This window comes from Eumetopias jubatus, unplaced genomic scaffold, assembly GCF_037043125.1.
Source record: "Eumetopias jubatus isolate StellerSeaLion01/CBP00866 unplaced genomic scaffold, mEumJub1_p1.0 scaffold_8, whole genome shotgun sequence".
In the NCBI taxonomy this organism is placed as follows: Eukaryota; Metazoa; Chordata; class Mammalia; order Carnivora; family Otariidae; genus Eumetopias; species Eumetopias jubatus.
The window spans coordinates 120,481,976-120,497,823 of record NW_028274814.1 but is presented as its reverse complement, the minus strand read 5'-3'; the positions used below and the strand labels follow the sequence as shown (position 1 = coordinate 120,497,823).

At 38.2% G+C, this 15,848-nt stretch overlaps 1 protein-coding gene across 6 annotated transcripts in view; it reads left to right on the top strand.

The window, feature by feature from the left end:
* The window catches only part of ANKS1B (ankyrin repeat and sterile alpha motif domain containing 1B), a 1,102,644-nt gene that overhangs the window by 493,074 nt on the left and 593,722 nt on the right, over positions 1–15,848 (top strand). For all 6 annotated transcript variants that reach the window (XM_028121697.2, XM_028121696.1, XM_028121695.2 and 3 more), the window contains exon 12: positions 3,655–3,835. In XM_028121697.2, coding sequence (XP_027977498.1) covers positions 3,655–3,835 — 181 coding nt within the window. The remainder of the gene's footprint in view (positions 1–3,654; positions 3,836–15,848) is intronic.

Below are 15,848 nucleotides of genomic sequence, written 5' to 3'. Positions count from 1 at the left end.
CCTTTCTGGTCTATGTTACTTTTAGATTCTCTCTTTGCTTAGAGGACCCCTTTCAGTATTTCTTGTAGGGCTGGTTTCGTGTTTGCAAATTCTTTTAGGTTTTGTTTGTCCTGGAAGATTTTTATCTCTCCTTCTATTTTCAGTGACAGCCTAGCTGGATATAGTATTCTTGGCTGCATATTTTTCTCGTTTAGTGCTCTGAAGATATCATGCCATTCCTTTCTGGCTTCCTAGGTCTCTGTGGATAGGTCTGCTGTCAAACTAATATTTCTACCATTGTAGGTTACAGACCTCTTGTCCTGAGCTGCTTTCAGGATTTTCTCTTTGTCTCTGAGACTCATAAGTTTTACTATTAGATGTCGGGGTGTTGACCTATTTTTATGGATTTTTTGGGGGGGGTTCTCTATGCCTCCTGGCTTTTGATGCCTGTTTCCTTCCCCAAATTAGGGAAGTTGTCTACTATAATTTGCTCCAATATACCTCTGCCCCTCTCTTTCTTCTTCTTCTGGGATTCCAATTACTCTAATAGTTTTGTTATGGTATCAATTATCTCTTGAATTCTGCTCTTGTGATCCAGTAGTTGTTTATCTCTCTTTTTCTCAGCTTCTTTATTCTCCATCATTTGGTCTTCTATATCACTAATTCTCTGTTCTGCCTCATTTATCCTAGCAGTTAGAGCCTCCAGTTTTGATGATACCTCATTAATAGCCTTTTTTATTTCAACTTGGTTAGGTTTTAGTTCTTTTATTTCTACAGAAAGGGTTTCTCTAGTATCTTCCATGCTTTTTTCAAGCCCAGCTAGTATCTTTATAATCGTCATTCTGAACTCTAGTTCTGACATCTTACTAATCTCTGTATTGATTAGGTCCCTGGCAGTCAGTACTGCCTCTTGTTCTTTTTTTGAGGTGAGTTTTTCCATCTTGTCATTTTGTCCACGGGAGAATAGATTAATGAGAGAACAAATTGCTAACAGGGTAACAACGACCCCAGAAAGATATACAGTAAACAAATCAGAAGAGACCCAAAATTGGGGGAAAACGAAAGGGAAAGAAAGGGAAAAAAAAAAAGAATATGATCAAATATGATCAGGTGGGTGAAGAGATCAGTGCCACACACTAGATTTGGGGCATATTTTGGTCTGTTAGAAGACACTGTCTCCCAAAGTTTTAAGGAAAGAAAAACTTGTATATGTACAAAAATAAGGATACAATGAAGGGATGGAATATGACTGTAAAGCTGAAAACCATAAAAGATTTTATAAAAGGAATTGATAAGAAGTTGGTTGAAAAAAGAAGAGAAATTAAAAAAAGGGGGGGAAAGAATGTGATCAGGCAGGAGACTAGAACAAAACCATACATTAGAGATTTAGGGTATATTTTGGTCTGTTAGAAGAAACAGTATCCCAAAATTTTAAAGTGAGAACAACTTATATATATACAAAAAATAAGGTAACTACAATGAAGGGATAGAATATGACTCTAAAAGTGAAAAATAAAAAAGATTTTTAAAAAGGGGATTGATAAAATGTTGGGTGAAAAGGGGAAAAAGAAAAAGAAAAAAATAGAAAAAGAAAAAAAGAAAATTTTAAAAATTAACTTTGAAAGACTAAAGAATCAGGGGGGAAAAAAGCCATGAATTCTATGTGCAGTATTCCCCTAGCGCTGGAGTTCTGCCGTTCTCATTGATCGGTAAACTTGGTCTTAGCTGGCTGTTCTTGCTGATCTTCTGGGGGAGAGGTCTGTTGCCGTGGTTCCCAAATGTCTTTGCTGGAGGCGGAATTGCCCGGTCCTTGCCGGTCTGGGCTAAGTAATCAGCTCGGGTTTGCTCTCAGGAGCTTTTGTTCCCTGCAAGCTTTCCGTACAGCTTTGGAGGACAAGAGTGAAAATGGTGGCCTCCCAATCTCTGCCCCAGAGGAGCCAAGAACTCAGGGCCCCATTCCTCAGTGAGCCCCCAGAGAAAAGCAGTCAGTCACTCCCATCTCCTCGGTCTCCTGCCACACTCCGTGCTCACCCAGCCTGTGACCGAGCATTTCTATCTCCAGCACATGACCCCGTTTGGAGTCTCCAAACCCAGGCAGATTCCTGCGGTGCACTCTCGCACCGCTCCTCCCCGGGGGAGGAAGGGGAGTCTCCCCGGATCTGCCGCTTGTTGGGTCCCTGCTGGAGGAGCAGTGGCCCGACTGTGCCGTGGATCATGGTTTATGGCAACTGCAAGCTGAGAGCCCACTCCTTGGCTCCATCTTTACAGCCGGCTTCCCTGCTCCAATACCTGGGAGCTCTGCCACACTCACACACCCCTGGTCTTCCCGTGACCCTGAGGGTCCCGAGACCACACTGTCCCAGCGAGTGTTCCACCCCCCACTTAGCTACTGGAGCGACGTCCCTCAGTGAAGCAGACTTCTAAAAGTTCTGATTTTGTGCTCTGCTGCTCTATCACTTGCCGGTAGTGCCTGATGGAGGCCCCCTCCCCCGCCATCTATCTTCCTGAATATCACCTCGGATTCATTTCTCCACACGTCTTACCTTCCAGAAAGTGGTCACTTTTCTGTTCAAAGTGTTGCTGTTATTCTTTTCTTCGATCTCCTGTTGAGTTTGTAGGTGTTCAGAATGGTTTGATCCCTATCTAGCTGAATTCCTGGGACCAGATGAAATTTAGGTCTTCTACTCCTCTGCCATCTTGTTCCTCTCCAGTACAATAAACTTTATTGTAAAGAAATTGCAGTTAACCTCTTGTTAATTATTATAGGAGATTGTTAATATTTCAGTAATGTGAGTAAAAATAAGAAGTAAGAAAACTTGGATTGATTCTTGGGAAATGCACACAATTCTGAAAGCCAAAAAGACTGCAGTTTTAAAGGATATTGTTAGAAGCTCTGCTAGGCAGGAAGAAAAGTGTATATAATTAAAACTTTAGGGAAAAAAACCCCCAGAAAACTGCTATAGGGAATAATCCATTACTGGTAAAGTATATAGATTATATCTGCTATTGCTCCATGATTTTAACTTTTATGTTTAAATTGACTTTTCTTGCTCTTTGAGGATTAATTAAAATCCTTAAAAAAGGAAATCAAAGCTCACAACAAATACCATGAAGATTCTTAAGTCCTGGGAAATGTTCTATGTAACTTTACTTAATTCTGATTATCAAATTCCAGCATATGGTACTTGGGGACAATATCTAATGCTATCAATTTCTTGGACTATATAGAGATCAAAAAACAGAACTGCCTTAATTATGCTTTCAATGTTGCAAGAGCTCTTTTATTATTAGAGTCTATATCCTCAGGGTCTGGCAAATGCCATATGCTTAATAAATGTTAGTTAAATGAAAGGTGACTTAGAATTGCAACTTTCCAAATTGATTATTAAGAGAAATTCTATGTACTGTATTTGTACAGTCTTCTGGGGAAATCTAACAAAAAGTCTAAGTTATTTTATCCACTATGCCAAAATATTTTTTCATTAAATAATTTTTTCATTATTTAATTCATCAAGGGATTATTTAGTGTCTCTCTGTAAAGCACAATATATATGTTAAGTATAAAACCCAGATAGATTAACTGAAAAAATCATCAGTTAGATTAAATCAATTGGGAGACTGGGCTGAAGATGAACATGATCATATTAACACTCTCATCATGCTCATTTATTTTAGCCTAAGCAACGAACATCTATTGTGTCTTCTCTGGATTTTCATCGAATGAATCACAACCAAGAATATTTTGAAATCAACACATCTGCAGGGTGTGCAAGCTTTACTTCCAGCCCTCCTGTTAGTCCACCCACCTCTTCTGTTGGAACCACAGAAGTCAAGAACAAGGGAACTGGCCATTCAGGTAAAACAGTTCACTTTATGCAGCTATATTTTTGAACCTTTAAACCTAAAGCCTTAATGAGATAGAGGGATTAAGAGGAATCTTCATCTAAATTGCAGGGTTTTTTTTTTTTTTCACCTACATGTATAGCAATGTAGGGCGTTATAATTTTTGTCAGAGTGTGGATATAATATTCTTTTTGAATACATTAATGGCCTTTCAGGTATTACATATTAAAGATGATGACTTAATGCTATTATGGTAGTGAAATAACCAGAGACCGGGAAATGCTCTTCTTCCACCGCTATTTACCCTCTCCACACAGTGGTATCAACTCATCAATATACAACTTTATTAATAGCTGCTTTGAGGCTACCGAACTTGTATCAACCTGGTAAGATTGAGTTGGATGGTATGGCCTAAGTGGGCTTTCAATGTACTCAAACCAAGGTGAACTTGGAGAAGAGAAGTGTGAGGAAATAGTGCGGGGGGTAAGGGGAAGATTAAGGAAAGTAACCACAGTCACTAGTAATACATGTCACCCAATCAGATTTGCAATGTTACCTTTCTTGAAGGGCAAGAATCTAATAACTGGTAAGGCCAAATGTTAGAAATATGAGAAGTGAGGCCTAAAGAATCTCCTCCCCTTATATTAATTTAAAGTAAGTGAACTATTCTACTACTTTCCTTTAAAGAGATATGATTTTAAAATCCACTAGATATGATTAATATGATTTTTAGAATCAGAAGGTATCATTTATATGGGTATTCCATATAATCTTTGTTCAAAATGAGTGTATGACTGTATAAACATATACACCGTTCTTAACGTCTTTTACTCTGAGTGTACTTTTAAGAGCACTGATACAAACATTCCAAAAATACAGGAAGAAAATTATTTCCCCCTAAGAAAACTAAGATTTTAAAAATAATGGAAGTGGTGACATTGATATTCTATGGAAGCTATTATCTAACCTTTTCATGGCAACCAGAATGATATTTATAAAATGCAAATCAAAGTATGTCATTATCATGCTTAAAATAATCAGTGGCTTCCCACTGAACTTTGCATAAAATCCAACTCCTCACTATGGCCAATGAAGCCCAGTGTAACCTAGCTCTGACCAGCTCTAAAAAAAAAAAAAGATTTTATTTATATATTTATTTGAGAGAGAGAGCACGCACAGACGGGGGAGCGGCAGGCAGAGGGAGAGGGAGGAGCAGAACCCTGAGATCATGACCTGAACCAAAGGGAGACAGTTAACCGACTGAGCCACCCAGGCGTCCCTCTGACCAACTCTTTAATCTAAACTTGAGCAAACTCACCCTGGCCCACGCTGGCCTTCTCTTCTAGGCATTCTAGTCTTGGGCCTTTTGCCCTTTGGTTCCTGCTGCCTGGAATCTGTCTTCAAATTTTTATGTGGCTAAGTGTCATTTGGGTTTTGGTGCAAATACACTTTCTCATAGAGGCCTGCCCAGATCACCGTATCTTGAGTAAGGCCCTCAGTATGATGACAATTATAATAACAAAGATGCAAAAAGAATAATCATAAATATAACCAATACGTTTTAAGCAAAAACTTTAATACTATACATCATATACTATTTTAGGCATTTTATGTACATTAACCTATTTAAATCTCATAACTGATATATGAATTAGGTGTTATTATTTGTAGACAAGGAAACAGAAAGAGGATAAACCATGTTTCAACATTGCTCTTGTCACTTCTGTCAAATTATCCTGTTTTCCTTTTTCCATATCCTTATTTACTATGTAAAATTACACTGTTCATTTGTTTCCTTATTTATTATCTTCTCTCCTTTTTCTAGAACTGTAAGGTAGAATGGATGGATCTCTGACACTTTGTAGGCACTGAAGTCAGGCTACCTAAGTTTGTTTACTAACTATTGGACTGCACTTCTTACCAGCTAGCTAAGACTTAACCTCTTTATGCTATTATTTTCTTAGCTATAGAATTAAACTAACAATTAATATTAACTTATATTAGCTTCTCCTATAGAGTGGGAATGCATGCAAAGTAATTAGCACGTGTCTGTCACATAGTTAGTGCTCAACAAATGTTAGTAACTGTTAGTGGGAGTCATTATGAAATTCATGAAGCCTTGCACTCACTGAGTATGAGCATTTATTTTATGTCTGCCATGCACCAGATTCATTACAAAAGGAGGGAATGGGATCTGATTTGTGAATATAAATGGTGTATGGACCCCAGAAAAGGTTCTGCATATATAATTATTACTCAACTAATACTTACTTGAATGACTAGTTCCAGATTTAAAATTCTAAAATGGGAGGAATGACAAGTCCTCCAATATTTGCTTTAGGAAAATCTGAGATTCATTTTAGTTGGTACACTAAGTGGTTTTTTTGGATGATTAATTTTTGAATTTTTTCAACTGTCCTTTGAGGTAGGTAGAAATTTTATTTATTTAAACAAAAATTAAGAGTGAAAGAAGTGATGAGTCTAGTCCCAAATCTCTGACCACTAGGGGGAGAGGATAGAAACACACATTTTACTGCTGTCAGAACTTCAGTGGTACCGTCCAAAAAGTGTGAAGAAATTGTAACTTGTCACACATCCCAAAATTGGTATGTTCAGATCTGACCTTTGAATAGAACCAAAATCTAACCTTTTAATGGTTGAAATGGTTTCAAACAGCATGTTACTATGGTTTCCTAATGTAATATGTCACCTCCATGTTACATCAAAAATTTTAGAATAGATTGATATTTAGTAATAGTGTGGAAGGACAATGCTGATTTGTTTTACATTAAAAACTAAAACTTTTAATTTTATAAATAAAACTTTTAAGGCAGGTATTTATCAACTTGAAAAGTAGCATTCATTATTTTATATATAGATGGTTTATTATACTTTGTATTTAAAAGCCTGCACATATGGGACTCCTGGGTGGCTCAGTCAGTTAAGCAACTGACTCTTGATTTCAGTTCAGGTCATGATCTCAGCGTCGTGAGACTGAGCCCTGTGTAAGGTTCTGTACTGGGCATGGAGCCTGCTTAAGGTTCTCTCTCCCTCTCCCTCTGCCCTCCCCCCACCTCTCTAAAATAAAATTAAATAAATAAATAAAAACCTGCACATGCAGGCACTACCACATGGTATACATTGAAAGAGTGTGAATTCCAGAGTTAGTTCTGTCACTGATTGGCTGGATATTTTTCATCAAATCACTTATCTTCTCTGAACTCCCATTTGTTCCTCTGAAAAAGGGAAATAATATCTACTCTTTGAGTACTTTTAGTAATAAATGAGCTTATTTATGTGAATATATTTTGTAGACTATGGAAACTAATATTCTTCTTTAATATTTTCATCATTGTTTAATATTTTTTCTTATTTAATATTATTTAAAATCTACAGTAATCTTAAGATGGAAATAGCCTAGATATGTACATAGGTCTGTACTTATAGTAGCTGACCTTTTCTTAAATTAAAAATATAATCTAAATTATTAGATAAATCTACAGTTAATTTTATAAATGATTACATGCACAAAAGAATTAATCTTGACAAAATGTTATTTATAGAAAAAAGAATAATATATCCTCAAAAATGAATCATAGGGGCACCTGGGTGGCTCAGTCATGATCCCGGGGTCCTGGGATCGAGCCCCTCATCGGGCAAACTGCTCGGCAGGAGGCCTGCTTCTCCCTCTCCCACTCCCCCTGCTTGTGTTCCTGCTCTCGTTATCTCTCTCTGTCAAATAAATAAATAAAATCTTTTTAAAAAATGAATTATATATTGTAAAACAGTTTGAGTAAGTGACCCAATGATTTTATCATAACAGACATTTCAAAAGTAGCCTGAATTATAATAAAACTTCCTACTTGTAAGGCACCGTCTTATATATTCCAAGTATCAATTTATGAATCATCAAAAAAGTTGGTTAAAGTGACAGATATGTGGAGTTGGACACACTATGGAGTGATATGAATAGATTTGCATTTAACTAGAAAGATCACTCTGGTATTAAAATGTAGTAGATAGATTTGAGATGAGGTTAAATTGGAGGTGGGGCGAAACAATGTCATCAGCAATGGAAAGATGTAAATGGATTTGAGAGATACAAGGAAACCATCAACAGGTTATGATAACTGATTGGATGTATGATGGTAAAGGGGAAAAGTTCAAGGAAGCCTCTAAAGTTTCTGGTTTAAGCAGATTTGTCAAATCAGACTGCCAATCCCTGAAATATGGAATATTTGTAAGTAAGAAGAGGGGTGCAGATAGATCATATAGGAAATAATAGGCCATTATAAGGAGTTTGGCTTTTACTCAGAGTGAAATGAGGAGTAAATTCAGGTCTTTGAGAAGAAGAGTGACATGATCTAACTTCTGTCTATGAGGATTACTCTATTGTGTTGTGAGTGGACTGAAGAAGGGGAACAGAGTGGAAGCAGGAAAGCAAGTTAAGAAGTTATTATTGTATTGCAGTAAGATGAGAGATGAAGACAGCTCAGATCAAAGGTGAAACAGTAGAGGTATAGAGAAATGGATGGATATTAGACACATTTTTAAGGTAGAGCCAGTAGGATTTCATGGTGGAGTAGATGTAGTATATGAGAGAAAAAGAAATAAGGAAAACTGCAAGATTTTTGTCCTGAACAACTGTCAGAATGGATTTATTATGATCTGACACCTGAGACGTTGTCAGAAGAGCAGGTGGGGTGAACAGGGAGAAATACCAGGATGAGAAGCCTACTTGGTATCTGAATAGATGTGTCAGGCAGCAGCTGAAGGTCCAGTCTGAAGATACAAATGTGAACACCATCACTATATAGATGATATGGCATTAGTGTAGATAGAAGACCAAAAATGAGCTCAATTTAAGAGGGGATAAAAGGCAATACCAGCAAAGGAGATTGAGAAGGAAAAACCTGTTAGGTAGGAGGAAATCTTCTGGTGAGCATTGTGTTCTGAATTCAGATGAAGAAAGAGGGAAAGAGTCATCAACTCTTTCAAATGTAGCTAACAAGTTGAGTAGGATGAGGACTGAGTCAGAATTGACTAATGGATTTAACAATGTGGAGGTTACTGTTGACCTTGTCAAGAGCAATTTGGTTGAAAATGATGGGGCAAAAGCCCAACATAATGGGTTTAAGAGAGAATGGGAGGAGAGGACTTAAAACAAATATAAACTACCTTTTCAAGAAATATCTTCCGAGGAGAATTATAAAATTGCGATGAAGGAGGAGAGAGAGTGGGTCCTATTAACCAAGAAGAGAGATTGGCTTTAGACAGGATCATGAGAAACAGGCAAGAAAGATGCTTCCACTGTGGGTACAAATGCTGGAAAGGGATCCATGTGGTGAGAATCTGAGGAATATCTGTTCTGATAATTCTCTATTGAGGAGAAAGCAGCAGTATCAGTTGAGATGAAAGAGGGAAAAGGAGATGTGGAGGTTGAGGAAAGAGAAGAAGGAATGAGAGAGTTGTTTAGTAGAAAGAGACAGTGAATGGAAAAGGGAGATATGATAATTGCCTGGCAGCATTAGGAACCCATTTGAGGTTCATGTTCATGAACTTAAAGTTGGATTAGCCACGGTGGTTCTGTTTTTCTCCAGCTCAGTTCAGATGAAGGAACACAAGTGCACAGTTTTCAGAGAGCTGAATTTTACATTGGGTTTTTGTCAGATGGGTATATTGAAGAACAAGGAAATATGAACACAAGAGAATGAGAGTAATGTTTGACCATAAAATTCAAGATGGAGAAGTAGGAAAGAGAGGGTAACAAGGGAACAAGTAACAGTGAAAAATCAAAAGGATCATTGGATTGGAGATTACAGTTGGGTCAAAGAATTGCTGAAGTCAAGGTACTAAAGAAGTGGGGTGGAATGATAGGTGGTTCAGAGAGGAGGATGCACAAGAAACTGAAAACAATTATAATTAGAACACTGAAGGTGAGCAGCTGAGTTAGCTTCTCCCTTTACAAAATAGCCTTACATACTGTAGTTAAATCAGTGCAATTTTTTAGAAGAAATATTCGGTATAAAGAACCATGTTTATTTCTACATTGATCTCCATTCAAAATATTTAAATTAGTCTTTCCATTTATTTAACGAATTATGAAATAAGTGAACTTTATCTAAGTTCATTTCTTCTGTACTTTGTCCCACTCTTACCTGAGATGCTAAGACCTCTTTTGTTGTCCCATGGCTGCTTAGGGCCCCCTGAGAGTGGTGATCTATGGAGGATCGCTCCTTTAGGGAGCTTGTTTTCCTCTTGACCACCATGCATCTCCTTCTCATAGGAAACTTTTGAATGACCAGAGAGCCCTTCTGATAAGATATTTCAGTCATTGGGGTACCCCTAATGGTTGTCAATGTGTTCTTTTTGCTCAGGTAGCAGGTTTTTTAAGATAGAGGCAGTGAGAGGTGGTAGAATTCTGCATCTTTTTTCATCTGTTTTTTTAGAGAGAGATAGAGAACATGAATGAGGGGGAGGTGCAAAGGAAGAGGGAGAGAGGGAGAATCTTAAGCAGGCTCCATGCCCAATATGGAGCCCCATGCAGAGCTGGATCTCACAACCTGGAGATCATGACCAGAGCCAAAATAAAGTCAGACGCTTAACTGACTGAGCCACCCAGCACCCCTAGAATTCTGCATCTATTGTTTTTAAGATTTACTTATTTATTATAGAGAGAGAGAGCATGAGCAGGAGCGGCAGAGGGAGAGAGAGAGAGAACCTCAAGCAGACTCCACACTGAGCACAGAGTCTGATGCCAGGCTTGGTCTCACAACCCTGAGATCACGACCTGAGCTGAAACCAAGAGTTGGCCACTTAACTGACTATACCACCCAGGCACCCCTTCTGCATCTATTTAAAAAAAAAGTAAAGTAGAGGCAACATATTTTTTTGGATGGATCGGATATAGAGTGGAGAAAATGAAAGAGACCAAACGTGTGACTCAAGGATTTTTGGGCCCTTCTGACCATTGGAAGAATGGAGTTTATATTAATTGAGATGAGGAAGCTCAGTTTAGGACATTTAAATTTGAAACATTATTGGATATCCAAGGAGATAGGCAGGTAGATAGTTGAGACAGTGGGGTAGGGCAGGGTGGGAGGAAGCTACATGATAATTTTAATTTTAGCAAAAGTAAAGGATATCAGTTTTGAAAGATTGAGAAACAATGCCTTACCCAAAATGAGGGACCTGTGAGATCTGAATTCCTCAGTGAAGATATCCTGGACAGGTGTGTTGTGAATTACTGGGGAAAAGGAAGCTGAGAATCACCAACTGTAAAGATGTTTCCACTTTATGAAAAATTGTATCCAGAAAGCTCTACATATGAAGAATTTTGTGGGCTAACCCCTTTGGGGACTTTCTAAGGAAGTTAACTACCCTAGGTAACTACCTCCAGTTTTGTTAGTAGTTTCAACCCATCACCTCCTGCTGAAGAAAACTGATGGGAGGGGGGATATCTAAAAAGTGTAAGGTAGAAAAGTGCTTCTTCCCAAATGGAAGAAATAACAAAAACAAAAGCTTCTAAGTGCTTAGCAGCATAGGATGCTTTTCTGCAAGGGAGAAGAAACATTAAAGGAGAACTAAAATTAGAATAGAGAGGGTGGCATGGACCTTTCACGCTGCTTGGGGATTGCCAGAAAGACAAACGAAGGCCTTCCTTTTAATTAGTTCACACAGACTGAAAATAGTCCTCCTGAAGCTGAGACAGTGTTATTCCAGCAGCCACTGGACATGGGCATCTGAGTGGGTCTTTGGATTCCAGTTGGCATGAAGACCAAAGCCAGGCTGCTGAGGGGCTCATTAAGCTCCATGCAAGATTTAGGGTGAGCCGATACAGAGGAAGTTAATGGCTAGTGAGAATGATGTGTAATTATATCTTCAATGTTTATTTCCTTAAAAATACGCATTTACAAATTATCTGAAGTATTGATTTGTTAAATACAGTGCTTTCAGTAGACCACAATTTTAGGTAGCCAAAAGGAAAGCTTTTTATCTCAAATATTATATATGTAGTAGCACAAATATATTCTTTTTTTAAGTTATTTTATTTATTTGAGAGAGAGAGAGCGAGGGGGAAGGGCAAAGGAAGAGGAAGAGAGAGAAACACAAGCAGACTCCATGCTGAATGTGGAGCCCGATGTGGGGCTTGATCTCATGATCCTGAGATCAGACCTGAGCTGAAAGCAAGAGTCAGATGCTCAACCGACTGTGCCACCCAGGTGCCCCTATAATTGCAAAAAAAAATATTCTTATCAGTTCTTGATAAATCATAAAATGCCTCTTCTACACTTTCTCTTTTCCTGTTTCCCTTTGGGATCTCATGACTTTTCTCCACTGCCTTTCTGCACATACTGCATGTCACATAGAAGGCAAGATATAGGTTAGTAGATGCTTGACACACCAAAAAAAAAAAAAAAAAGAAAGAAAGAAAAAGAAAATATTGACTATATTTAAGTACTTAAAAATATGAAAATATTTTACATAGTTAGATTTTAGGGTAATATGGCTTAGTGCAAACAATCAGGTAAGAACTTATTCTCAGTGAAATTAGTTGAAATAAGACTATTGATTTATTTGGGCGGCATAAAATAGATATAACTCAGAGTGTGGCTGTGAGACTATCTGAATGACTGATATCATGCAGGGGTTTGCAGAGCTTTGCCAGAAAGAGTTGGGCTCTGAGAGACATAGAGGAATTAACTAGGCCAAGGTGGGGTGGGAAGATTATACTCCAAAGGAGGACTAGCATATTGAAGAAAAAAAAATCCCTGTGGTAGAAATTAACATGAAACTACAGGTTCCAAAGAAAGGGAAGAAATGGCAGGAGCTGAGTCCATAGAGGAAATAAAGGGCCAATCATGCAGGGCCTTGCAACCATGTTTAGGATTTCCGTCTTTATCCTAAGACCAAAAGAGACCTAGGAACAATGACAAGTCGTTGATAGGCTGATAAGCAAGGAGAAATGATCTAATTTACATTTTATTGTCTGATGGCTCCTATTTTCTCTATGAACTAGACGCAAAGTCATCCTTGGTGAGGGATCAATGAGGGCAAAGACTGAGGAGAGTGGAGAAAGTTTAAATTATCTTTTTGTCCAAATTCCTAACAAATGGTTAGTATGTGGGCCCTGAGGGCAACATAGGAGGGATAGTAGGGTGTGGGTAGTCTTCCCAGTGTACCTACAGCTTGTGGGTTGATATATTTAAGTCAAGATCATTACCACCAGGTCCTGCTCTTTTTGACTGCTTACCTCAGCTCATCTCTCACTAGTAAGGTGGACCAGCTACTACAGCCACGTCTGCCATCTGTTCACTCTGGCCTCTGTTGCAGTCACTTCTTTCCTTGCCAAGCTGGCCCCATGGCAGCCTATTTGACTTTCAGCCCAGATGCCTCTGAGACCCCCTTTTGGAGGCTACTGGAACCTCTGGGCCTCATTCATAAAGACAATAAGTAGGGCTCAGAAAAATTTAAAAAGACTGCCAGTTCATACCATGCAGAACTACCAAGTTTAGTCAGAAGTGGCCATGCCCAGAATATAGATGGGATTTGGAGCCTAGGTCTCTCTTTCCTTATGTTCTCCCAATACCTATTATATTACAGGCTTTCCAGATAAAGTTTGGAAAGAAAAGTTTAGGACACACATGTAGAACTATTTTTCTATACCCCCTATCTCATTCAGCCTTTTCCTTCTTAAAATTTCTGAGGCTTGTATGTCCTTCCTTTTCTAGGCATTAAGTCTCCAGTCTAGGGCTGGGGGAAGAGAGGTTCCCAATGAACAAAATTTAAGAATGGAAATATATCAATATCTTCTTTGAAAAATACTATCCCTATTACATTGAGCCAGTGCCACTAAATGAAAAATATGTGAATGTAACACATGCTTAATTAATGTAGCTTCATAAATGCTTAGTAACCGTGACCATTATTATTATTTGTACTGCTGTTATTACTGTAGGTTTAGGCAACAAACAGAGCCCAGACTCTAAGAATTCAGTACAAATGCAGAGCACCCAGGTGCTAGGAATCCAGCCAAGCAATCAGAATCTTAAATCCACAAAGTTGCTTGGAACTGGCAGGTCAATCTGCTGATGAGCAGAATTAGAATTTCTGTTTGTTTTGTTTTATGTGTTCTGCGGTGTGAGGGCAGCAAAAGCTGGAGTTGTGTTACTGCTGGGGAAAACCAGACTTCTACAAGTGCTAATCTATACAAAATTATAGCAAAAACAAGAGAGCAACTGTTCCGGAGAGTTTTTGTGTTAAAAATTTTTTAAAAAAAATTAATCTTTTATTAACTCAATTTTCTCTTGCCTTTACCTTCTGTTAATTTGTGTGAAAATACAACTGCTTTGTTAGCAGAATTTTCTTCGCGATTCAGGTTCAGTGCTGCATATATCTTCTCTCTAATTATCTTGTCTACTTTAGTTTGCTTGATAGATTTTCTCTACCAGACTGTTTATATCTCTTGAAAAATCTCCCTGATATCAGTTATATTTGTGTGATATACAGATGCATGATCATTATAATTAAATATAATATGGTAGAAGAAAAGGTAACTGTAATTTTTTTTAATGGAGGGAAAAAGTTCTTTCCAGGTCTATGCTATGGACAAATCCCCTCTCTATCTTCAATTGAAAACAATTTCCACACTGCTAGAACTTTTTCTGAATTCACATCTTCTATCTCTACAATCTTCTCTGGGAGAACATTTTCTCCTTTTTTTCTCTACACCTTGTCTATTTTGGGGTGGTACCCTGTGTGGGGTCTACCTGGACCCTAGCCATTTAAATGCAGGCTTCTCTTTTATACATCATGACCTAAGTGAGCAAGCCCATGATGGAACTTGTTCCATATATTCTCCCAGGTAACTTCCTACCTACTTGCTGGACCAGTTGTTCCCTGCCTACTTGGCTCTAGGCTCTAGAAATTTCAACTTTTCTACTTGACTCATCATGTCTGTTATTAGGCAGGATTCTAAGATGACCCCATGATTCCTGCCCCCCTTTGAGTATGTATGCAGCCCTGGCCAACAACTGGATTGCAGCCTGCTGAGACCCTTCTCGGAGGACTGATTACGACATGCTCAGACTCCTGACTCATGTAAACTGTGAGATAATAGATACATGTTGTTGAAAGACACTGTTTTTTTGTGATTTGTTATACAGAGGCAGAAAATGAATACAATGTCCAATGTTCCCATGGTTTGGGAGAAAAGGAGACTATCTCCATCTTCTCTGGCCCCAAAGGAACTTCCCTGATCAGCACTCATCCCTTGCTCTCATTAAGATTATAGACATGGTTGAGAGTGAAAATTTTCTCTTCTGAAAATTATCTCTTTTACCCCATATCCCCAAGCCCAGCTCAGTTAATGCACTTATGCATTATCTGTAATACCATTTTCCCCCAAAATAATAGTTTTTATTTTAATAGGTAATAACTAAGTTGTAAAGCTAAAGCTCTGAAAGTGAAATCTTATGACATAAGCCAGAGTGGGAGAGTATATTAGGGATCATATGAACCTGAAGTTCTTAAATTTTTTGATGTTTCCTCCCAGATCTAGCTTTTTCTTAAAGTTAACAGAGTTCATTTTTTAAGCATATATCTGATCATGCCACTTCATTGCTTAAGAACATCTTCTATCTTGTCACTGTAAAAGAATGTCCAAACGCCTTTGCATGTCCAACAAAATCCTTGATAACCTGGCTCTAATTTTCTATTTATTTACCTCTACCCAAATATACCATGCACTCCTAAGTACATTGTTCTTAAAGCTCATGGTCCTTGATTCATAGAATACTCTTCTGTTACCTTGGCATCCTTCCCATCTAATTTGCCTGGTATACTTTAACTCTTGTGAGGAATTTGGCTAAGGGTGACCTCCTTTATGAAGCTTTCTCTGACGATTCTTTCCAACAGGTCTTTCATCCATGTGCCCCCCTAACGCTCTTCACACACCTCTGTTATTAGATATTTTATACAGAAGTATTTGTTTAGATGTCTGTGGGCTCCCTAAATGCAGGGATCAT